The 25,032-nt window shown below is 42.0% G+C and overlaps 1 protein-coding gene across 4 annotated transcripts in view; it reads left to right on the top strand.

Moving 5' to 3' along the window:
* LOC124788828 (ran GTPase-activating protein 1) overlaps window positions 1–25,032 on the top strand; it is a 132,823-nt gene that overhangs the window by 40,734 nt on the left and 67,057 nt on the right. For all 4 annotated transcript variants that reach the window (XM_047256135.1, XM_047256128.1, XM_047256112.1 and 1 more), the window contains exon 4: window positions 8,287–8,421. In XM_047256135.1, coding sequence (XP_047112091.1) covers window positions 8,287–8,421 — 135 coding nt within the window. The remainder of the gene's footprint in view (window positions 1–8,286; window positions 8,422–25,032) is intronic.

Here is a 25,032-nt window from a genome sequence, read left to right as displayed (position 1 = left end):
AATGGAAAATCCAGGACGGAATGTAACAATACCAGAGAAGGAAAGTTGCTACTCACCATATAGCGGAGATGCTGAGTCGCGATAGGCACAATAAAAAGATTCACATAATTGGGCCATTAAGGCCTTTGTCAGTAGTACACACACATACACACACTCACACACAAACACTCACATAAACGCAACTTGCAGGAGGGTTATGGGAACGTAGGATGTACTGTGGGGAATGGAGGGTTCCTGGCCTCAACCTTCGTTAGTCACTGTCCTCACCCATCCAGCCCCCTCCCTGTTCCCATTCCAGCACTACACAGCCGTCATTTCACCACCACACCCAGTCTTTTAATTTCTTTTATTTCTCTCCTTTCTTCTACTTACCCCTCCCCCCTCCGCACCTTCTCTCCTGCCCTCCATCTAACGTCTAAACTGCAACACGTGACTGTCCGCCACTCCCACCATACTATCCCTCCCCCTCCCCGCTTCAGCCTCCTCCTTGCCCCCACCCAGTTGCCACTCCCATCATGTACTGGTGCTACTTTTCGCAGTGTGGTCTCAGCTCTCTGAGACAGCAGATGTGTGTCCAAGTTGCATTTATGTGAGTATTTGTGTGTGCATGTGTGTATGTGTGTCTACTGCTGACAAATGCCTTAATGGCCAAAAGCTTTAATTGTGTGAATCTTTCTATTGTGTCTATCACAACTCAGCATCTCCGCTATATGGTGAGTAGCAACTTTCCTTCTCTGGTATGATTACAAGCCAGCAGTATATTGTGATACTTTGGTTAAAATCATATCATAACCAGGAAGGCACTTCTTTTCAGTGACTTAATGATTTTTTTGATATACAGTGAAACCCTGCTTTTCAAGAGACTGTGAAAGTTACGTATAGGATACCCCCTTGCATTTTATATATATGTACATAACAGGCATCAAAAGACTTGTCAGGAAATTTTTTATTATCTAATAAAAACCACTGACGTAACTGGGATTGATAACTGTCTGGGAAGTGGAAATGTTTGACTTAATTTCAAACGTCATAATCAGTGTTTTTGGAAAGCCTGCAGCTTTAATTCATTATTTAAATAATAAAATATTGCACTAGTTACGTATTTTTTCATGCTTAACGATGCATTTTGGGAATTTTTAATTCCAAATGTCATAATTAATGTTTTTGGAAAGCCTGCAGCTGTCATTTATTATTTAAGTAATGAAATACTGCACTAGTTACATATTTTTTCATGCTTAGACGACGTTTCGAGAATTTTTTCTCGTTATCAAATTCAAATATGTAAATAAGTATTTTGTATGGTGTTTGAATATGTGTTATTCTGCATCTCTTGCACTGTACTAGTTTTTTTGAGGTTATCAGGTACTGTGCCTCATCAGTTATGTAGAAAACCACACACACACACACACACACACACACACACACACACACACGGAAAATAAATTCTTGAAACACGTTATGCTCAACATGAATAAAATATGTAACCGGTGCTGTGTTTACACTAAAAACATTTGAGCAACGCAAAGTGAATGACGGTGCCAATTAGCGCTCCCCGTGGTCATATGTCGAAACACTCTGAATATGGCTTGACAGAGGTTTCAGGATGATCACAACAATGATGAAACTGCATTTGCGCAGTAGAGAGAGTTTGGAAATGGTTTGATTGGTAATGAAATCTTCATTTGAACAAACCAAGCTACTCCCATCATTCACCACGCCAAGTAGAGCTTGGCAGCGGCGGGAGATACGGCGCAAATTGTTACACCTTTTACTTGTTTACCCAGTCAAATCTGCTGAATAGAGTGCCCTGGTGTCAAGAAACTTAAACATTTAATATTTGTAAACACTACTGGATGGCCAACATTATCCCAGCATCACATTTTCTCAACAAAATTTTTTGCGTAACACGTAAATCATGGGAAAATTATAAATATCATGCAAATTAACATTGTGGGCATAGGAAATTTGACGAGACCGATTAAAAATGTTGTAAATGGCGGGAAAACATTAATTCCGGGAACATAAAAGGGGGGTTATAATGTTTTCAATATTTGAATATTCAAAACTGATGTCTGCTGGTGAAGTATGCAACACCTGTGTAAGTAAACGTACTGAAAATTTTTATCCCTGTTTCTTGCTTCTGTTACCAGTGATTTGAATTCAATATCTCACTTCTACTTTCCTCAGAGAGTAGAATATTGTGTGTGTACCAAAATTGTCTCATTCATAATAATGTTCCAAATTACCATATTTTTACTGTGCATTGTATTGGTGTGTTTTTATGACGTGATGATGAATTTTGCAACATTGCTTCTACTTAAATAAGTCTTAATTAGAATTGGTCTTCTGGAATTAAATATAAAATAGATGTCTCTTCCTATCACAGGGTACTTTAATCAAAGATATAAATTTACCTTCTTTGTGGTCTCCAGTTTCATTGATCTCTTGTAGAGGTAAACTTAATTTATAGTATTGTGAGAATAGTTTTAAAAAGGAATTAAAATCATTATAAGCATTGTGCTTTTGTTAAACATTAGTAGGTTAGTAAGGTTTCAAGTATTGATTATATGTTCAGATTAGATTTGATGCATTATATTTAGTTGGTAGTGGGAACTGCAAGTTTTTGTTAAAAGTTAAGTTTATATTTAATTCATTTACAAAGATTATAGTTAATTGATTAACAAAAGTTTACTGTCTCACAGTATGTAGTGTCTTGAGAATGAGCTTTCAGACTCATTATATTTTGAGTATATTGCTCTCATTTGTTAAATGTTTTTCTGAAAATATTTGTTATTTTTTAAAATTGTTGGATTAGTAAGAATCAGAAGAAACTACCATATTTTTAACAAAGATAATTATTGTGGTGAACTATAAGTTGTATTGTTGTCTGTAGGTAAATAAATTTCAGCTGATGATACGAGAGACTGGACACATGCGATTCATTTTGGTCGCATCACTTGTGGACCAATAAAGCTGTCATGATTGTGAATATCTTTGAGTCTTTTTCATCCTGTGCATGCATAATAGAGGACAAATATTTTATATTAAGATGTAAAAATGTAAGTTGCATTAAAAGGAAAATTCATATGAGAATACTCCAAAATTGAGAAAGAATTGTTGGAATTTACTTAACTACAGGAAGTGAAGTTTTCAGTATTGTTGATAAGACACATACAAAAATACATGAAATTATCCTGTTTTGTGGAAATATTAAGTCCTTCCTTAGAGGGAATAGAGTGGGAGAGGTTAGATCAGGCAGATAACTCACGACATCATGATGAAAAGGAGGATCCACCTGTTGTTGGGACGAAGGTGGGTCCCTGTCATCCTGTGGTCTGAGCAGAAAATTTCTTGGGAAGGAAGATGGAGGACTTATTCAGAGAAATGCAGGGACATATAGAAAATTGTATGAAGAAAGTTGCTGTTTGTGCACTGAAGTGACTGAGGCATAGTGTGTGAATGTGACAACAATATGGCAGTTATGTGACTTAGGTGTGTTTGTAACACTCACTCAGTTGACACTGCACTTATTCAAGGAATTTCTTCCTCAAAGGATGAAGACAGTCTCCCATTGATAAGTGGGAACTTCAAAGTATTTCAGGAAATTGTATTTATCCAGCAACAATTCAACCATTTATAGACTGTACAAAAGACTTAATATATGTCTAGGAAGGCTGGACAATTAAAAATTACAATTTTCGCATTAAACTTACTTTTACAGAAGTAAAAGCCATATTACTCGCAGGGTGCAATGGTGTAATGGAAAGTGGAACAAGGTGTATTTGATTTGGGATTGGTGTGGGGTGTAATGTGTCACCTCCAACCCTTGTCACTGCAGTGGGTGAAGACACACATCTTTTCAAGTCACTTCCATGAATGCTTCACATAAGTCTTTAATGCTACTTATTCTCCAATCCTATTTGAGTGTTTGAGGTCCTCACCGAAATCTCTGAAGAAAGAGAGCAAAGAAATTTAGAGCTGTGCTTCAGTATTTTTAATCCATCAGTGTACACAGAAGAAGAAGAATGTTTTGCCGGGCATTAGTAACTAAGAAAGTACCATTAGAAGAAATTAAGCTCTATGACAAAACGATTTTGGGTTAAGTTTGAAGACTTTTGTCACCTCTTGTTGCAAGTGGAAATAATTGTTATTTCAGAGAGTGTAAGACTGTGAACTGGTTCTTTGGACAGGTTTTGAGAATTTCTGTGCTCCCATGGTCACAACATTCTGTCACTTCAGTGAATTCTGATAAGAACAATCTCTTGAATAGTTTCAGTCCACTCATTAAGCACCTTCAGCGATTAAACAAAGTAATTTACTATTCATAAAATGGTTAAGGATAGTGATGCTGTTGGTATCGTCACAGTTACTACCTGGGTAAGATCTTGCAAGAGATTATTTATGTTAAGACGATTTAGAGTCAGTGGATGTACTGTGTAAACCAGAAACAGAAGGCAGAGCTTTCGGAATTATTTATGCAAGACAAGTTTCATTCTGGAAGATCAGAACTGTACAGAATGTTGCTGTATCAGCTTAACCCACACATGTAGTACCAGTCATGATCCCTAATGAAGCCCATCCAAGATAAGTGAAGAGATAAGTGAATGTGCACTAAAGAGCGGTGTCTACTGTCTTCACTCCAGGCTCACAGGCCATGTGGACTACACATTAAGAAAGGATGGAAATGATTGTAAATACGTATACTGTGGTATGACAAATTTCACTGATGGAGCAGTCTCTACAAGCCAAGTAATAGTGCCACTTCCATACAATGTTTGAAGAAATTTCATACTTGGCATGTGAACTGCCAGGTTCTTATGTGAAGTCATATTTTTTTTACTTTCTAACCGACAGTTTACTCCCAAGAGAGCATTGGACAGACTAGTTATGTACTCAGGGTGTATATGACCCGGGACAACCGGGAGATCTGAGAAAAATCCGGGAATTTATTCATCCGGGAGAAAACCCGGGAATTCCGGGAATCTTTCATTGTTGTAGTTTTCAGTTAAATTTTTGTGATTTTGGCTGGTAAGAACCGATACTCTAACAAAGGATATTACTGTATCCCCCTAATGCAGAATGATTCTGCAGCAACAAAACATGAACGAGAGAAAAAAAGAAAATGGAAATAAAGTTATAGTTGCAAAGGAAATGCACCATATACAACAAAAAAACACAGTGCTCAGACAAGCGCCTGCCGACAGCAAAGTGTGTCAAAGGCTTTAGAAAGACTGCAATGCTTCATAACAACAAATTGCCTCCGAACTGTTTAATTTAGATTCGTTTGAGCAGTTGCGGGCGGACTGTTGGGTGTGCGCAGTTGCTTCTGGTTACAGAAATGTGGCTGGCTGCCACTATCTAGCATTGTCCCGGTTTGGAAATATCGTAGATCCTGCAATCTGTTCCTGAATAACCACTTTTTAGAGGTATGTTGTAAGGGCATCACTAAAAGTTTTTGGAGAGGATTTATTGTTGCTTGGAGTGATGTGAAGATGAGTTAATGGAAAACAGTGGTGTCCATGGTCCTCTCATGAATAAGGCAAGAAAGGAAGTGATTAATAATTTTTCGAAGTTGCTTATAGTGTGTCTATGTGGATATCCGTTAGGAAGGCAGATTTGCAGTGATGGTGGCATTGAAAATGGATTTAAAAGGTCAGGACATGAGCTGTTAACACTAAATTCTCTAACACACGTTACACTGATGGGATACTGTAGGGAACTGACCACGTTAGAAGTTAAGTCCCATAGTGCTCAGAGCCATTTGATGGGATACCGTATACTTACATTTTGTTCAGAATGGTTATACGGGTGCAAGTCTGAAGGATACGTGACTTCGTAGACATCATGGGATTGCCATGAATGGTTTTGTAGGGAAGGAAGTTTGCTACAGCTAGTATGGTCATGTTCTGTGGCAACAAAGCACCTGTGTGTAAACCAGTGATTATTGGTTAATGAATTGTCTTGCATGTGGTAAGACGTTCTTAATTTACGTGCCACACTTGAGTTTTAAGCATATCTGAATATAATGGTACAGTGTGTGTGTGTGTGTGTGTGTGTGTGTGTGTGTGTGTGTGACACAGATGTAAGAAGAATGTAAAAATTCCAGTTCCAAAGAAGGCAGATTCTGACAGGTGTGAATATTATATAGGAGCACACAAGGCAGTACTGATCCTGTGACATATCCTAGAAGACAGGTTGAAGAAAAGTAAATCTATACGATATTATTGAGGTAATTTACACAATATGAAATCTGTAGGCTGTTCACGAAACCTGAGGAATATAATGGGATGTTAGCCATGCAAAATGCAACCTGTTACAATGGCACAGTCTGAACAGTGTGTTCAAGAATAAAACCTTCCATAAGGTGAACTTTTGGGCCAAATAAGATAATTGTGGATTTGTAGATAGCAAAATAGCCTGTTAGCTATCGTTTGCAAAGTGCAGTGTGAGGCATTGTGATGTCTTCATTATACTGAGCCTCGTTAAATGGCTGAAATGCTAGGATGGCTGGCACTCTAGCTTTTGATGGCTATCTCCACTGTCATAAGGAGTACAAAACATTGACTGGCATAGCTTTCATGGTTTTTTGCAGATAGGCATGAGTGTAGGGGCTGAAATGAGGCATGTGTGGAAGGTGATTTGGGCAGCTCATAGCGACACTTGTTAACATCGAAAATAAATTTATGTGTAATGTAGTTGTACCGGAAGTTGTATGTCTGGAGCATAGCTTTGTATGTCAGTGAAATGTGGATAATAAAAAGTTCAGGCAAGAAGAATAGATGCTTCTGAAATATGGTACTACAGGTGACTGCTGAAGATTAAATGGGTAGATTGGATAACTGAAGAGGAAGCACTGAACTGAAGTTGAGAAAAAAGAAATTTATGGCACAATTTGAATAAAAAGAAGGGATCGTTCCATAGGACAGATCCCGAGGCATCAAGCAATTGTAACTTCAGTAATAGAGAGAAGTGGAGGGGGGGGGGGGGGGGGGGGTAACAATTGTGGAGGTGGACCAGAGCTTGACTACAGGAGGCAGGTGCAAATGAATGAAGGCTTGTTCTTGGTTATTGTTTGACATGAACTTGATTGAAATTACTGAAATAGATATATCAAACAATGGAAAATCCGGGACAGAATGTGACAATATTATGAAAAGGAAAGTTGCTACTCACCATATAGCAGAGATGCTGAGTCACAGATAGGCACAACAAAAAGACTGTCACAAATAAAGCTTTGGGCCAGTAAGGCCATTCTCAGAAATAGATGACACACGAATGCACTAGCACAACTGCAAACGCAACTCTCACACACGACTGCAGTCTCGGGCAACTGAAGCTATGAGTGTGGTTTCAGTCACCTTAGACTGCAGTCGTGTGTGTGTGTGTGTGTGTGTGTGTGTGTGTGTGTGTGTGTGTAGTGAATGAGTGTGAGATTGTTTTTGACAGAGGCTTTATTTGCTGAAAGCTTTATTTGTGACAGTCTTTTTATTGTGCCTTTCTGTGACTCCTCATCTCCTATATTGTGAGTAGCAACTATCCTTTTCATTATGTTACATTCCATCCTGGATTTTCCATTGTTTTATAAATATTGTTATTTGATATTTCAGATTGTTTTAAATCAAAGTGCAGTTCATTATTTTAAAAAAATAATGCATTGTTTACAATCACTTAAAAAGCAACAAAGAAACTTAAAAGTAATGGATGAAACCTGAGGATAAGTATGATTGTATCATAGCTGGTTTGAAGTAGTTGTGGCAGCTGTAAAGATTTTATTTTAATTTGAACATTTCTTCTACCTACTTGTACTGCTGTGGCTGTTACATCTGTGAACTTTTTTGTGATATTATTTTTAACCCAGTGTTATGTACATTTAGTTCCTCTTAAAAAATAGTTTACATTTCCCTCCTTCTTTACATTTCAAACTACGTTGACATTAGTAAGTTGGTTACCAAAAAAAATTATAATAGTGGGATACATAAATGTCAGAATACCCCATACTGTACCAGATAAAATGTCTAAAATATGAATTTTTTAATAATGAAATCCCTAATTCTGTGCAGTAAAAGTTAGTTTTGTACTTACTTTTACCTAAAATAGTTTGTCCAGTGAAAAGACAACATAAATATGCTCATATACGTTTTAACATTATGCAGTTATTGTGAGGTGTCGTATTAGGAGTTCAGTATTCTGGTATTACTCTTTGTGTGTGTGTGTGTGTGTGTGTGTTATGTACCGATTTCAGAGTATAATTTCAGTGTATTCAATGCTAAATTTTTATGTTTTCAGATGTTGGCCAAAGGTTTGCTTGATTGTCACAGAAATAGCAAATCAGCAGGACGTCCACTTGCACTCAAAGTGTTTATTGCGGGACGCAACAGACTTGAAAATGAAGGAGCAAAAGCTCTGGCAGAAGTATTTAAGGCAAGTATTCCTTTCATTATAATTATGTTAGGTTCTAAATTTCCTAGTAATATGATCCGTCAGACATAATTATTTGGTTTTTGTATATTTTTGAAGGTTAAAAGTAGTGTATGAATGGGTGAACTAGTATCCAGTTTCTTCAGAAAATTCTCTACTCTGGGAAGTTTATTTTCTGTGATGCTAAAATTCATACTGAGTTGATGAAAGTTTGTAGTGAGTCTGTGCTTTTATTTTGAACAATTAAGAAAAGATTTCTAAATTGCTTGCAGGCGGGTGTCTCTCTCCTTTTGTCTCTCCCCTTTCTGCAGAGCTAAGACAAATGTCCATTCATCAGTGGATTTGAAGATAAATCAAACATAAACGGGATTTTATTTTTAAAAATTATTGTAAAAAAAGGCAAGTTTAGTTTATTTTTCTACTGTTTCCTGCTTTACATCTCTCCAAATAGAAAGGAAGTTTCCTTTAATCCCAGCACCATTCAATTGTGCATGAATCTCTCTGTGCCCTTGTCTTCTAATTGTTGCCCACCTAGAGCTTCTTTAAGTGGCTCAAACAATGAAAATCCCATGGTTGTAGGTCTGGGCTGTAGGGAGGATGAGTAGGGCCAAATTAATTTCTTCAGGTTTTGAGACCACTAGAGCCCCAGGATGAGGCCTGGCATTGTTGTGAAGGAGGATGGCATCTTGAATGGTTGGTTTCATCTTTTGTGGCGATATACAGCCCTCGCCTTCTTCAACAACTCACAGTGGTAAGCAGCATTGATTGTACATATTTCAGGCAAAATATCAGTGAGTATAATGCCTTGCCCATCGAGGGAAACTGTTGAAAGAACTTTGCCAGCTGACTGACACATCATTCACTGTGTGTATCTCACCTTTCTTCTGCCATTCCACAGTGGCTAATTTCAGTGTGAGAGGGTAGTGGTGGAACAACATTTCATTGCAGGTGACAATATGACTCAAACATGCATAACCCAAGCCTCGGGACATCTCAACTCCTGATCTGCGGTCAAAATGTGAGGGATCCATCTGGCACACTGTTCACGGAACTTTAGGGTGTTAGTGATAATTGCATGACCACTCCGATAACTTATTTTGAGCTGTTCTGTAATTTCAGCTAGACTCGCCCATCAATCGTCTTTAGGAACATCTCAAATTACCTAAACATTTTCATCTGTAATGCTGGTCTGAGGATAGTGATCATGTTCCTGATTTTCCACTGATTCTCGTTCATTCCTGAACTCAATATTCCAGGCAAACATAAGAGCCCTCCACAGTGTTTGGTCTCCGAACAATGCAGTCATTTTTGTCAGTTGAATTCCTTCACAAGCAAGAAATTTTATAATTATGCGTTGGGCAATGGAGGGGTTCATCTGTTGCCCAGACATCATGAGTACTATTGATGAATTGTTTGGAAGAATGGAATAGTTGACTCTCCTCACTCATAACGCAAACTCCTCCCTCCCCCCTGCCCCGCCCTGCCTGCCCCACCCCCTTCCATAGCATACTAGAACATAGGCCAAGTCCTACCAGCTGTGGACATTCAGGATAAAAATCATGTTTATATTTGATTTACTTTCATATTAAGAGTTTGTGAAGTATTTTACTCAATTTGATATGCCAGAGTTCTGATAAGAGGCTTACACTTGGCCTGAATATTCGTCTCCTGAGAGTCACATTTGAGCAGGGTGAAATACTTCAGTTGACAATGTCCCCAGTGTGTTGTTATATTTCGCAGCACAGTGTGCAATGTAACCTGTCTAATATCTGAATTCTTCTGATGAGCTTTCAACATCTTCTGTCACAGCGAACAACGCAGCAGCCTCACAGCTGAAACTTGTCCTGCATCTCTGGTTCTCCATCTAGCATGGCCATTGCTTCAGACATATCAGGCAGAATTCCACGAAGCAAACTCGATGACAGGAATTATTGTTAGTTGTCTTCCAGTTCCACAGATGACGTGTTTGACAGCAGAATGTCATGAGCATTTGTTCCCAGAAGCAACAAAAACAGGTGACCTTTCACTTCTTTCAGGGAAAGATGGTGTTAGAAACGACCTGTACCTCTAACCTAAGAAAACAAATTGTCGAGGCAGTGTTGGTTTAGCCGTTCTGTTAAAATATACTTAATTCTGAGTGACAGGAGGTCAGCATCAAGGCCAAATAAAGAATTAATTGATATTTGAACAGTTCCTCATGGAATTGCAGTAGTTGCTTGCCGTTGCCAACCTGCATTTTTTCACAGGGAGAACACCTTTTGTTGAAGATAGTTTTCTGGAGCTGTTCATTAGTTCTGTAAGTGCTTGCTGATACGCTGATCTCTGTTTGTCAACAGTTCTCCAAGAATTGGTATTTCCTCTTCGTCCAGCAACAGACAATGCATTGGTTGAGCAGTTGTACTTGAAAACAGTTGCAAGGCTGATTATACAAATTGCCACTCTTTACAATTGGCATTGAAATGAAACTGTGGCAATTTGGGGTACATGTTAATTTATGCATTATCTAATGATAGGAGTTTCATGATTGGTGCTTTTGTAATCACATCCCATCGGAAGGCTTAATGCTATCATTAAGAAGTGGTTGTGATGTAATTTGCACAAGCGGGGGACATCTGAAAATACCCACACTTTTTTCGCCGGGTCTTGTGCAAATGGGAAACATGAATTGATGTAGTCAATATGCAGTTTGTTTCAGACGCATAGATTTGATGGCCCAAGATTAGAAACAGCTGTGACAACATTATAACCAACATATGAAGTGAGGAAACTTTGGAGTTTAGCAGCACCACTATCATCTGAGTATCAGTCATAAAATATTGGCTGTTTCCAACCTGAACGAAGTCCACTAACTATAACAAGCACATTACTATGTGTGCCTACAACACTACCATCTAACCCCTCTCAGGGCACTCACAGCTCTTTTGTAAGTGTGCTTGACTATCACAGGGCCCCCGGCCTGTGCAGCATTACTCCCTTTCCTTGCTACATGCTTATACTTCCTCTATCTCCCACCCCCACCCCTCCGTTGGATGGTTTTCTTGGTGTTGACTTTGCTTGTACCTGGTTTATGATTGGGCCCCAAGTTTCCACTACCAGTGTATTGTACAACTTTTCATGAAATAAACACGTGGTCCCGATTCGGTGTGTACTCCATCTGTGTGCTTTTCCATCTCTGCACCCTTCCCTTTAATATGGTAATACACCCTAAACCCAGCATGGTAGCCATCCCAAATGGGGGGAGGGGTCATCAAGTACTTGCATGGTGGTAGACCCCCTGATTACACAGGGATTGTGCTTTTGTTACCTGAGTTGAAGATTCTCCATGTATGCCAAGGACTGTGTGCCTGTTGTGATGGGCATGGGTATTATAAGCAATGGATTACTGCTCAGGTAGCAGTTGCTGGGGCTAGGTGTTGCCCATGGGGAGAGACCCCGTTCAGAGTGGGTGGCATCTTGGCAGATAAGCCACAAATGAAGCAAACGAAGTTATCCCCTGCTTGGTGCTACATGGGCCCCAGCAGTCTTTATGAAAGAACAGTCCTCTTTCATTGCAGAGAGATACGACCCTAAAATGTTCCCTTCCCTGTCTACGCCATAGGAGGAACGTATGGCTAAGTGGTAAACAGAGCAATACTCACCGCACTACTTGTTTTGTACAAGGACTGATGGTGATTCCTTCTTGACCATGAAGCCTTTGTTCTTTGTGGAGAAATTGAAAGACAAACTTGGGGAAATGGCAGCTATCTCTAAAGTGTAAAGTGGGTCAATTTTGTTCAAAACGGCATTGCCCAGTCACGGGCACTGCTCGCTTGTAATAAGCTGAGTGATATACCGGTGACTGTCACTCCCCATAACATTTTCCATAGAGACCTGCTCTGATGATAAGCTACTCACCAACTTGGAGCATCAGGGTGTGCACTTTGTCAGTTGTGGGCATAGGGGGCCAGAGGACAGTAGGGTTGCCACATGTGCCTTCATATTGGCTTTTGAAGGTGATTCATTGCCTGAAAAGGTCAAGGTGATGATATACTGATGTGATGTGAAACCGTATGCCCCCTTGCTTGAAATTTGGGCGCATGTGTTGGCGTTGCCACGCCAGCTCCATCTGTAGAGATTGTGGAAGAGCACTGCATGTGAACACTCACTGTGAACCTTCCTCCATCTGTGTCAACTGTGAAAAGTACCATTCTCCATGCTCATCAGATTGCACTGTTTTCCAGAGAGAAAAGGCAATACAAGACTCCCCCCAGGGGGCCCACAGTCCTTTTGTGGGTACGTGTGTGGCGCGCATGGGGCCCCGAGCTATTGCAGTCTCCTTTCCTTTCCTCTGAAGGCTTCATTCACATCCCTGTTCCTCTCCCTCCCTGTCCTTGCTCCTTTGTTCCTGCCCCCTCTTTTCCCTCTTAGTGCACTTCTTTATGTTGACCTGGCTGTCTTGCTGGCTTTGTTTTGGTCTGTGCTATTGTTTATTTTGCTGTTTCCATGTCCTTTTCGGCATTTTTGGTCCCCTTGGGGTTTGACTCCATTTCCAAAATTTTCCGTTCAGTGTGAGCCATTTGGGGATGAACTTGCTGCCTAGCTTCCATAGTGCAGGTTCCTCTCCCCTCCCCCTCCCCCCTCCCCTTTCCACCCTGGCCCCCTTCCTGCTAAGTCACCAGCACGATAGCCAGTCCGTGTGGTGGGGCTGTTAAGTACCCACTTGGCTGAGCCCCCTGAAACCACAGGGACCACACTACTAGTACCTGACCTGTTAAAGCTTTGTGTGTGCCCAGGAGTTGATGCTCATCATTTTGGTGCACTGGAACTCCCAGCAATGGCCCCCATGCCAGACGGCCCTTGATGTGGCTGGGTGGCGCCCACGGGGCGAGCCCCTGATCGGAGTGGGTGGTACTAGGGCAGATGCCTTCCATATGAAGCGACGAAAGCTTCACCATCCTGGCCATTCTGTGGCCATCTCTAAGAGTGGTAGCAGACGTGCCACTCCTTCTTCTGATCGTTTGGCCTTCCCCTCTCTGGTTACCTCCTTCCTGGGAGGAGGGTCGAGCTCGCCAGCTTGGGTTGAAACCTTTCCTTCGGTACCTGGTTTGTACCAGGATGGATGGCAGTAGTTTTTCCATGACCAAGCCTTTGTTTTTCGTGGACACAATTGAAGATAAGTATGGTAAAGTTGAATCGATGAGTAAAATGCGGTCCGGTGCTTTGCTCATTAAGACATCTTCTGCTGCCCAGTCTGATGCCCTGTGTGCTTGTGACCATCTCTGTGACGTCCCAGTCTCCTTCATGCCCCGCCAATCTTTGAATTCAGTACAGGGCATTATTTTCCACTGAGAGCTTCTTCTGCAAACTGATGAGGAGCTCTGTGCTAACCTTGAGAGGCGAGGGGTTTGTTTTGTCCGCCGTGTGCAGTGGGGCCCCCTAAAGAATCGCATCGCTGCGGGCGCCTTTATCCTGGCCTTCGAGGGGGATTTCCTCCCAGAGAAGGTCAAGGTAGTGGTATATCGGTGTGATGTAAAACCTTATATTCCACCTCCGATGAGATGTTTTAAATGCTTAAGGTTTGGACACGTCTTCCCACTGCACCACTGATCCCCTCTGTGGTGACTGTGGGCACCCCCTCCATGAGGGGAGTGCCTGTGCTCCCCCGCCAATGTGTGTAAATAGTAATGGACAGCATTCTCCGCGCTCGCCTACGTGCCTGGTGTTTGTGAAATAAAGAAGGATTCAAAAGTACAGAACCTTAGATCGGCTCCCTCGCATGTCTGTGACCTCTACTTTTGCTTCAATTACGTCCATTCCCCTTCCTACCCCTTCCTCTTCCCAGCCCCACCCCATTCGCCCCATGCTTTCAGCCTCCTCCTCCTCCCCCTTCTCCCACTCCCCCTCCCCCTCAGTACCCATACCCACCCCTTCGGGTGCTGCTCCCCCTCCCCCTCCGGAGAAGTGCTCCCATCCTTCGGCAGCCACCGGTACTGGAGCTTCCTCCTGGTACTCCTCTTCCTGGCACCTCCCCCCGAAAGGCGATCTACATCGGCAGGGTGATCAGCGGCTGGTGGGCGCCAAGGTTGCCGGGTGTAATTCCGTGCCTACCCTCCCTGAAGGCTGCCCTTCTCTTCCTTCCCAAGAGAAGAAGCAGAAACGCAGGAGAAGGGCAAGGCCCTCTGCTACCCTCCTGAGGTGCAGCCTTCCCCTCCTACAGTTAATGAACTAACAGTGTCTGACCCCACCTATATGGATATTACCCCATCCTTATTGGTGATGGATAGCGACTTTGTGGCGTGACTGACTCTGGTCTATTCGCTTCCACTTTAGACTCCGGCTTGAGAATCCTCCAGTGGAATTGTAATGGATATTTGCATCACCTTCCAGAGTTGCAGCCCCTTCTTTCCTTCTACTCTGCTGCTTGTATTGCGCTCCAAGAGACCCATTTTGTCAATTCTTACTCACATGTCCTTCGTGGGTTCCACGCTTTCTGTCGGAACCGAATTGGCCCCTTGCAGGCTTCTGGTGGTGTTTGCACCTTGGTCCGCAAGGACATTGTTAGTAAATGGGTTCCCCTCCATACCACTCTGGGAGCCATTGCTGTCAGGGTCCATCTGGCCACTCCAAATCACAATCTGTAATCTCTACCTCCCACCTGATAGGCTGCCCATGTCCCATGCCCTCACCACCCTTCTTCAACAACTCCCTTCTCCCTTCCTGTTATTAGGGGATTTTAATGCCCACAACCCTCTGTGGGGTAGTCATACGACTATTGCCCTGGGCAGGACAGTTGAAGCTATTCTGGCAGGGCTTGACCTCTGTTTCCTAAACACTGGCACTCCCACGCACTTTAGTGTGGCGCACGGCACTTTCTCAACCATTGACCTCTCCGTCTACAGTCCCGGCCTTCTTCCATCGATTCAGTGGGGCTTCCACAATGACTTATGTGACAGCAACCATTACCCGATTGTTTTGACCTTCCTTGAGTGTCTCTCGCTCCATTGCCCTCCCAGGTGGGCCATATCTGGGGTGCCTTCTCCTCTGCTCCCATCCCCCCTGTATTGCCACATGACAGTATTGATGAATTTACTCAGACTTTGACTGCCTCCATCCTTTCAGCAGTTGTTTCAGCAATCCCTTCTTCTTCAAGTTCCCCCCGCTGGAAGATGGTCCCTTGGTGGACTCCGGAAATTGCTGCAGCCATAAAAGACTGCCGCCATGCTCTTCAACACTTCAAGCAGCACCCTTGTACTGCTCTTCTTCTGGTCTTGAAACGACTCTGTGCCTGGGCCAGTACCTAATCAAATTTCAGAACAGATTTGCTGGGAATGATATGTAGCTGCCATAGGACCCCACACCCCATCTTCACAAGTCTGGCGAAACTCTGGCGAATTTTTGGCCACCGGGGTTGCAGGAATTTCTGTGCATGGTTTGTCCTTACCAATCCGGACTTTGTGGCAGAAAATTTTCCTCAAGCTTCGGCATTGGCTCAGTATCTGCCCACGTTCCTTCCCCTGAAAGAGAGTTCAGAACGACTGCCTTTGTCTTTTGTTTTCTCGCTGATCAGAACCGTATAATGCCCCATTCAGCGAGTGGGAATTTGCCAGCGCCAGTGCCCTTGCCCCTTTTCCTGACACGGCTCCTGGACCAGATCGGATACGTAACCAAATGCTCCAACACATATTGGTGGCTGGCCACCATCGTATACTGACCCTCTTCAACCGTCTGTGGAGTGAGGGAGTCTTTCCTACCCAGTGGCAGGAAAGCATTTTGTTCCGGTGTTGAAGACAGGGAAGCTGCCTCTTCAGTTGGATAGCTACCATCCAATCAGCCTTGCTAACACCCTCTGCAAGCTCCTTGATCACATGGTGAGTCGCTGGTTGTTTTGGATCCTTGAATCCTGCAGTCTTTTGTCATCGACTGAAAGTGGTTTTCGCTGTGGCCACTGTACGGTGGATAACTTGATCCACCTGGAGTCTGCTATCCGGTCGGCTTTTGCCCATCGGCAACACCTCCTTGCAGTCTTCTTTGATTTGCATAAAGCCTATGACACCACCTGGCGTCACAACATCCTCACCACCCTTCACGAATGGGGCCTCCGTGGCACTCTGCCCATTTTTATCTGTAACGTCCTTTCTTGTCGCTCTTTTCGGGTGCAAGTTGGCTCCTCTTACACCTCTCCCCATCGGCAAGAAAATGGGGTCCCACAGGGTTCCGTGCTGAGCGTCCCTCTCTTTCTAATAGCCATTAATGGTCTGGTGACAGCTGTTGGGCCGACAGAGTCCCCCTCTTTGTATGCTGATGATTTTTGTATCTACCTCGCCTCCTCTGTAATGGGCCCTGCAGAATGCTGTCTACAGGGGCAATCTGTCAGGCGCATTCATGGGCTCTCTCCCATGGCTTTCAGTTTTCGGCGGCCAAGACTTGTGTCATGCATTTCCGCCATCGCCGTACAGTCCATCTCCATCTGGAACTGTGCCTCGATGGCCAGCCCCTCGAGGTGGTGGACACCCATCGCTTCTTGGGTCTGGTCTTCGATGCCCGGTTGACATGGCTCCCTCACCTTTGCCAGCTGAAGAGGACGTGCTGGTCCCATCTCTAGGTGTCTGTGCAATACCACCTGGGGTGCAGACCACTCTGTTCTCCTGCGATTGTATCGAGCATTGCTCCAGTCTCGTTTAGACTATGGAAGTCCTGTCTATGGTTCTGCGTCGCCTTCAACACTGCATATACTAGACCCCATCCACCAGTGTGGGGTCCAACTTGCGACTGGTGCCTTCTGGACTAGCCCCGTACTTAGCCTTCTCGCAGAGGTGGGGATTCCACCACTGTGAGTATTGCACCAGCAACAGCTGATATTTTATGCGCTCCGCATTCGCTGCACCTGAAAGCACCCTAATTATGGTCTCCTTTATCCAGACACGGATGTCACCCTGCCGCAGCGGCGGCCACAATGTGGGCTTACCATGGCTGTCCGTGTTCAGTCGCTCTTTTCTGAGCTCCAGCAATTGCCTTTATCACCTCTCTTCTCCGCTCACACACTTACCCCTCCGTGGTGCGTCTCTCAACTGCAACTCTGTCTTGATCTCTCAGTCAATTCAAAGGATTTTGTCCCTGTGATGGCTCTTCACCACCAGTTCTCCTTTCTCCTCAGTTCTTTTCAGGGTTCAGAAGTGATCTATACTGATGGCTCCGTGGTTGCTGGCCACGCTGGTTTTGCTTACACCTATGCGCGACACACGGAACTTCGTTCCTTGCCAGATGGCTGTAGTGTTTTTATTGAAGAATTGGTAGCCATCTTGCGTGCACTGGACCATATCCACTCCTGCTCAAGACTATCCTTCACTATCTGTAGTGGCTCATTGAGCGGTTTGCACGCTATCGGCCAGTGCTTTCCTCGCCACCTGTTGGTCATCGCTAACTAGGACTCCCTTTCTCTCCTCGCTCAATGTGGATGCTTGGTGGTTTTCATTTGGACCCCAGGCCATGTTGGGATTCCTGGCAATGAACTTTCCGATCAACTGGCTAAATTAGCTACTACCAGGTCATCTCTTGCTATTGGCATTCTGGAAATAGACTTTCGCTCGGCATCACGTCGTCAGGTTTTGGGTCTTTGAGATGCAGAATGGATCACTCTTTCTTCGCTGAACAAGCTCAGGGCACTTAAGGATTCCACAACTCCGTGGCGATCCTCCTTACGGTAAGGCCTCTGTCATCCTCTGCCAGCTCCACATCGCCCATACTTTTTTGACTCACGGTTATCTCCTCCATCATGAGGACCCCTTCTCTGCTGTTGTGGATCGATGTTGACTGTGGCTCACATCTTATTGGACTGCCCCAACTTAGCCACCCTACAACGGACTTTTAGCTTTCCAGACTCGCTACGCCTTATGTTGGCTGCCAATACCTCAGCAGCAGATCTCGTTTTATGTTTTATTCATGATGGGTTTTTTTTTTCGTTTTATTTAAGGGAGGGTCCTTCCACCTTATCTGTGAGTGGAGGGGATGGCAGGCCCTCTTGCTCCCCCCTTCGCCCCGACTGGATTGGCTTCAACTGGGCTTGGTGATTCACTTCAGCCCTCTGCCTTCCCACTCCTTTCGTTACGAGGTCTGTTATGTCTTGAGCGTCTCTCTTGTCTTCTGTGCGTCTTCCTTCCCGCCCCTGTAGTTAGTCACTTTCTTTCCCTCACATCGTCTTCTGCCCTTTCCCTTCCTTCCCTTAGTTTCTCATTTTATGGACATTGTAGTGTGTAGATATCTGAGTTGTATAGTGATAAGTAATGGTAATTTTTATGATAAGCACTTTGTCTTCAAGATACCTTTCCATTTTTGTCTTCAGTTCAAATGGAATTTTGATTTTTTTTTTTCCCATTGTGCTTTTATAAATCTAGTATTTTATTACGTGTAGCACACAGTTGTATAGTCATTCCGAAATATACCAAATTTAGCTAGTGGTTTTAGGCAAACCTCAGAAATTAATTTCATGTGCATACATAATGAATATTATTTGCCAAGTTATTTAATAACAGTAGAATACGTCCAAATAAAGAACAAAGTAAAGAACTATCATCAAGTTATAATCAATTTTGGAGGCTGAATCAGATGATGACTTAGGTTGGATTGATGCCTCTGAGAATAAACCATTATTTGAAGTGGACCTCATTCCTGACACGTATATTATATGTTCAGAAACAAGTGAAACCAGTAGTTATATTCACAACAATAAAACAAGTGCAACAAACAACACTGACGTTGAAACTGACATTCGAAGAGGTTGGTCTAAGCCAGGAACAGCGACAGACTCTTAGAAACGGAATATGATTTTGTTAAGTGAATGAGGTGATTCAACTACTGTGCTGACAATTAGTAAAAAGGTGAAAGTGTGTTCTGGAGACAATCTCCTTGATTTCTTTACGGTATTTATTTCCAGAGAAATTCTCAGGCGAAATTGTTGGGTAGACCAACTTGTATGTATGCCAGAATGAAAAATAGTATTTCTCCATTTCTGTTTATGAACAGAAGAGATATTTCTGTACAGCACCAATAATGACTTATTTCGAATAACCAAGAATATGACGATGTCGGTCTGAGGAAACTGGCTTATGCATGTACTTGATTGCAGGTGCTATGTATTTCAGAAGGTATTATGATCTGTGCCATTTCCTACCTTTCAAAGATATTTCTACAAATTCTCTGGATAATATTGGCAAGCCATAAGATTATGGCCAGTTTTGAAAGCTCTACATTGTAACTATCATGAGGCTATCAAATCTGGAGAATTTCCGTGTTGTTGAGATGGTTATTCCATTCAAAGGGAGATGATCCTTGAAGCAATATGTGCCAAAGAAGTCGAAGAAATGTGGGTGTGAGCTGGGGTGTCTGGTTACACGTATTGCTCTGAACTGTTTCAATGCTGGAGGAGAGGACACACTGATGTTTGTGAATGTGGGGCAGTAGCAGACATTGTGCATCTGTGTCATGGTGTCATGACATTTGTGGAATGAACGACAATGTTCACATTGACAATCTCTTCAGTAGCATTTCCTTGATGCTAAAACTGGAAGAGCTAAATGCATGGGTTGTAAGTACCATTCACAATTACTGACTGCAGGGAGCAGAAGACATTACAGGAAGAGGGACATGGCAGTTCTTTGTTAGTTACATCATTGGGAGGCATTACTATCACAAAATGGATTGACAGTTCCTTGTAATTGTTGTGTCATATACTGGAAGAGAACCTAAAGGGATTGCTGACAGTTTTAGTCAAATAAAAAAGAAGTTTACAGAGATTAAAAGCTCCACGATAGTGGAATTTATTATAGTACATGGAGGTGTTGACCTGATGGATTCTGTCGTTGCCAGCTCTAGAATTGTCTTTGGTGGCACATGAGTGTTTTCTACCACATGTTAATACTTTCTACCATGTGTTAAATGTAACTACAGTTAATGCCTGGATATTCTGGAAGATGAGTGAATAAGAAAAATATGGATCTGCAAACATTTGAAAGTAGAATGATCTCTGGACCAGTACTCAAAGCGAAAGCAGAGGTTGAAGGAAGAATACAATAGACCTTCAGATGGAAGCCTAGTGTTGTCGGAACATTTTAAAAAAAAAAAAAAAAAAAAAAAAAAAAAAAAAAAAAAAAAAAAAAAAAGCCTGTCATTCCATACCCAATGAATTATGACTCAATGGTGGATCATGCTGGCCTGCCAAGTCACAGTCAAAATGCCATGTCTCATGATCAAGATTGTTGATTTAAAACACATTACATCCCTAAGAAATGTAATGATTGTGTGTGTATGAAACAATGTCATTCCTCAAAATAAAATTGAAGATAGTATGTAAACCCTTCAGGGATTCTTTAATATTACTGATAAATGTTCTAAGCAAGATGTAGTTTGTGTTCTATCTATCCTAATATGAGGACACCTCCTTATTGGTCTATGGAAATAATTTTCTGGATTTTTTGAGCACTTCTGCGGTATTTAGTGGGACAGCTGAATGGCTGAAAATGACTAGAAATTGGTTTGCTGAAATATTATGCCTTTTGGATGATGACACCCACCTGAATACTTGCGAAAAGATTTTCCTATCCTGGGAAAACCTAAAATGACATGTCTTTTGAGTTATGAAAAGGATAATTACTGCTCACCATATACCGTAGTGGAGATGCTGAGCCACAGATAGGTACAACAAAAATACTGATACAAAATGAGCTTTTGACCAACAAGACTTTTGTTGAAAACACACACACACACACACACACACACACACACACACACACACACACACACACATGACCACAGTCTCTGGTAGCTGAAGCCAGACTATGAGCAGCAGCACATGGTAGGATAGGCAACCAGGTGGGGGTAAGGAGGGGCTGGGGTGGAGAGGGGGAGGGATAGTAGGGGGCAGGGGTGGGGGACAATGAATTGCTGTTGGTGGGAAAGTGCAGGAACAAGATGGAGAGAGGATAGGGCAGTTAGGTGCAGTTGGAGGTTAGACAGGGGGGGGGGGGGGGAGTAGCAGAAAAGGAGAAGTAAAAAGACTGGATGTGGAATAGAGGTCTGTATAGTGCTGGAATGGGAACAGGTAGGGGCTAGATGGGTGAGGACAATGACTGACGAAGTTTGAGACCAGGAGGGTTACAGAAGCACAGTATATTTTGCAGGGAGAGTTCCCACCTGCGCAATTCAGAAAAACTGCTCTTGGTGGGAAGGATGCAGATGGCACAGACTGTGGAGCAGTTTGAGTTGTGAAAAATTTTGCATAAGATAGGTCTTCTGAAAATGTTTATTAATTCTGGCTTGATAATTTGTGCATGAGAGGGTTAATTTCCTCCCTCTTGTTTCCCTTTTAATGTGACCCCACCCCTCACCCCCTTGTTATCTCCCTCAACACTTTTGTTGGCTCACCAGAAAATCTTAAGATAAAAAATATTCTCTTCAGTTTCTGCAGAGTAGTTGCTCCTTAATTATTTCATAGGTGTAGGGCCTCTGTGTGTCCAATGGACTCAATATACTACCAGTTTGCCATATCGTTATAGTCACCTGATGCCTAAATATTGTACACTTTGGACACGAAAAATATTGTTACATTTGTTCGATATTTTTCTAGTATCTGTGGTGGGAGTTTCATCTTCAAAAATTTAAGTACCATATTCCTTGACATCTGACACACACACACACACACACACACACACACACACACACACACACACACACACACACACCAGTGGTGAAATTGACACTTGTTCATAAGTGTGAGAGGAAACAGAATAAATCTAAGTCTAAATGTAAATGAAAAATCATGGGCTTTCCATACTTGACAGAAATGTAATAAAATTAGTCTCCAACAAATGGACATTGAACGGAAGTTACATAATTTGTTCTTGCACAGTGCTAAAATGACAGGATCTCTGCCATTTTTATTAACAATGTATGTTAAATGATTACACATACTATCCAGTTACAGAAGAAACCGATTATCTGACTTTTGTAACTTCAGAAAATAGTTGTGTTCAGTGAAAAAATTTTAATTAGTGAACATAAGATGAGTAAGAGAATATTGTAAGCAGTGAAATTATTGGAAGTTAGGAGCTGAGGCACTGGTGGAAGTAAAGCTGTGAGGATCGGTTGTGTGTCTTGATTGGGTAGTTAAGTTGTTGATGCCCTTGCCTGCAAAAGGCTAAGGTCCAAAGTTCAAGCCTCGGTGCAGCACAGAGTTTTAGTCTGCCAGGATGTTTCATTTTGGTGCACCCTCCGCTGCAGAGTTACAATTTGTTTTGGAATTGATTTGTAAATGAACCAGTAAAAAATAAATTTTCCAAATTTTTGCAGAGCCCTCTGTGTGACTATGTGGCAGCCAATTTAGCATATGTATTGTTGTGTACTTCACTAAATAGTACTGTACTGACACTGTAAGTCAATGCACTAATTTAAGCATACTCAACCATGAACTTAATAGTAAGGGACAAAGAGAAGGAAATGCATAGAATGTTCAGTCATAATCATGTCCTTAAGCATATCTGATATTGAAAAGCAACTGAAAGAATTGAAAACAAGTAAGCTGCCAGGTCCTGATGGAATCTCAGTTCATTTTTATAGTGTACTCTACAGTGTTGGTCCCACATTTAGCTTGCACTTAACACAAATATCTCTCTCAGCTCTAATTTCCCAAACAACTGGGAAAAAAACTGCAGGTAATTCCTGCATACAAACAGGTTGAAAGAATGGACCCACAAAATTACAGACCAATATCCTTAACATTGGTTTGCTGCTGAATTCTCGAACATATTTCAAGTTCAAGTATAATAAATTTCCTTGAGGCAGTAAAGCTTCTGTCCACATATCAGCATGGATTTAGAAAGCATCATTCATGGGAAGCTGGGCTTGCCTGTTGCTCACATGATGTCCTGCAAATCATGGATAAAGGACAACTGGCAGATGTCCCTCTGCAAACTGTTAATGATGATCTGAGCATGTGAAATAGGTTCCCAGATATGTGAGTGGCTCAACGACTTTTTAAGTAATAGAACTCAGTTTGTTGTCCTGGATTGCAAGTGTTCATCAGAGGTAAGGGTATCGTCAGGAGTGCCTCCAGACAGTATGCTAGGACTACTCCGATTCTTTATACATAAATAATTTGATGAGGGATGAGGTGAACAGCAATCTACAATTGTTTGCTGGTGATGGTGTAGTGTATGGAAAAGTGCCATCGTCATATGACTGTAGGAGCATACATTTAGACAACATTTCTATTTGATGTTATGAATGTCAGCTTGCTGTAAACGTAGAAAAATGTAAGTTAATGCAGATGAATAGGAAAAACCACCTTATAATATTTGTAAATTGTATTAGTGGTGGGCTGCGTGACACAATCAGGATGATTAAATATCTAAGTGTAACGTTGCAAAGCAATCTGAAATGGAACAAGCATGTAAGGTCAGTAGTAGGGGAGTCAAATGGTCAGCTTCAGTTTATTGGGAGCTCATCTATATAGGAATTGACATAGAGAACACTAATTTGACCTATTATTGAATACTGCTCAAGTGTTTGGCATCCTCACGAGGTTGTATTAAAGGAAGACATTGAAATAATTAAGAGGAGTTTTGTTAGATTTATTACCAGCAAGTTCAATCAACACATTGTGTGGAGATGCTTTGTGAACTCAAATGGGTCTCCCTGGAGGGAAGACAAATGTTCTTTTGCAAAACACTGTTGAGGAAACTTAGAGAACTGGAATTTGCTGCTGACTGCAGAATGACCGTACTGCCGTCAGTGTACGTTTCTTGTAAGGACCTTGAAGACAAGATAAGAGAAATTAGAGCACTTGTTTGGAGACCTGAAGACTGTAGTTTTTCCTTTGCTCCATACACAAGTGGAACAGGAAAGGAAATGCCTAGTAGTGGTAGAAGGCGCCCTTCATCATGCACCATATGGTGACTTGCAGAGTATATATGTAGACGTAGATTCTTGAAATTGTTCAGATGCATTTGTGACACAGCCTGTTCGTTTAGAAACAACATTGCGACAGACTTTTTTTAAATATAGCATATGGCATTTCTTCACTTAGTTGGATAATGTTCCTGACAGTACTGCCTAAGGCATAAGAATAGACTGTGTGTGATGAATGTATAGATACAGTATTCTCAGGCATTGCAAAGTTTGTGGAATCCTGATTTTCCTATCTAATAGTTTAGATACTTATGTTGTGAAACTGTGTTATAACTGTTTCATTACAGTGTTATTTTCTGTGTTTAGTTGAAAATTAAATACCACAGTGGTGTAATGATATGTCAGTACATGACCCACAGTTTTACATGTTCATCCAGTTTCGTCTTCAGACACAATTTCCTTTATTACCAGATAAATTGTCCTGAATATTGCTAGTAAATCTGGGATCTGTACCACATATGATTTGTAGAGGAATTAGATAAGATCCAATGAAGAGCAGCACTTTTCACTATAGGATCACTTAGTAAGCACAAAAATGAGAGATGCTCGGCCAACTCCTGTGATAGGTGCTGTTAGAGATGTGTTCTGCTTTGTGGTGAGCTTTGCTGTTAAAGTTTGAAGAGTGTTCATATCTAGAATAATCAACTAATAGATGGCTTCCTCATAAATACGTCTTGT

The sequence above is a fragment of the Schistocerca piceifrons genome, chromosome 1, assembly GCF_021461385.2.
Source record: "Schistocerca piceifrons isolate TAMUIC-IGC-003096 chromosome 1, iqSchPice1.1, whole genome shotgun sequence".
NCBI lineage: Eukaryota > Metazoa > Arthropoda > Insecta > Orthoptera > Acrididae > Schistocerca > Schistocerca piceifrons.
This window is presented reverse-complemented; position numbering and strand designations above follow the sequence as displayed.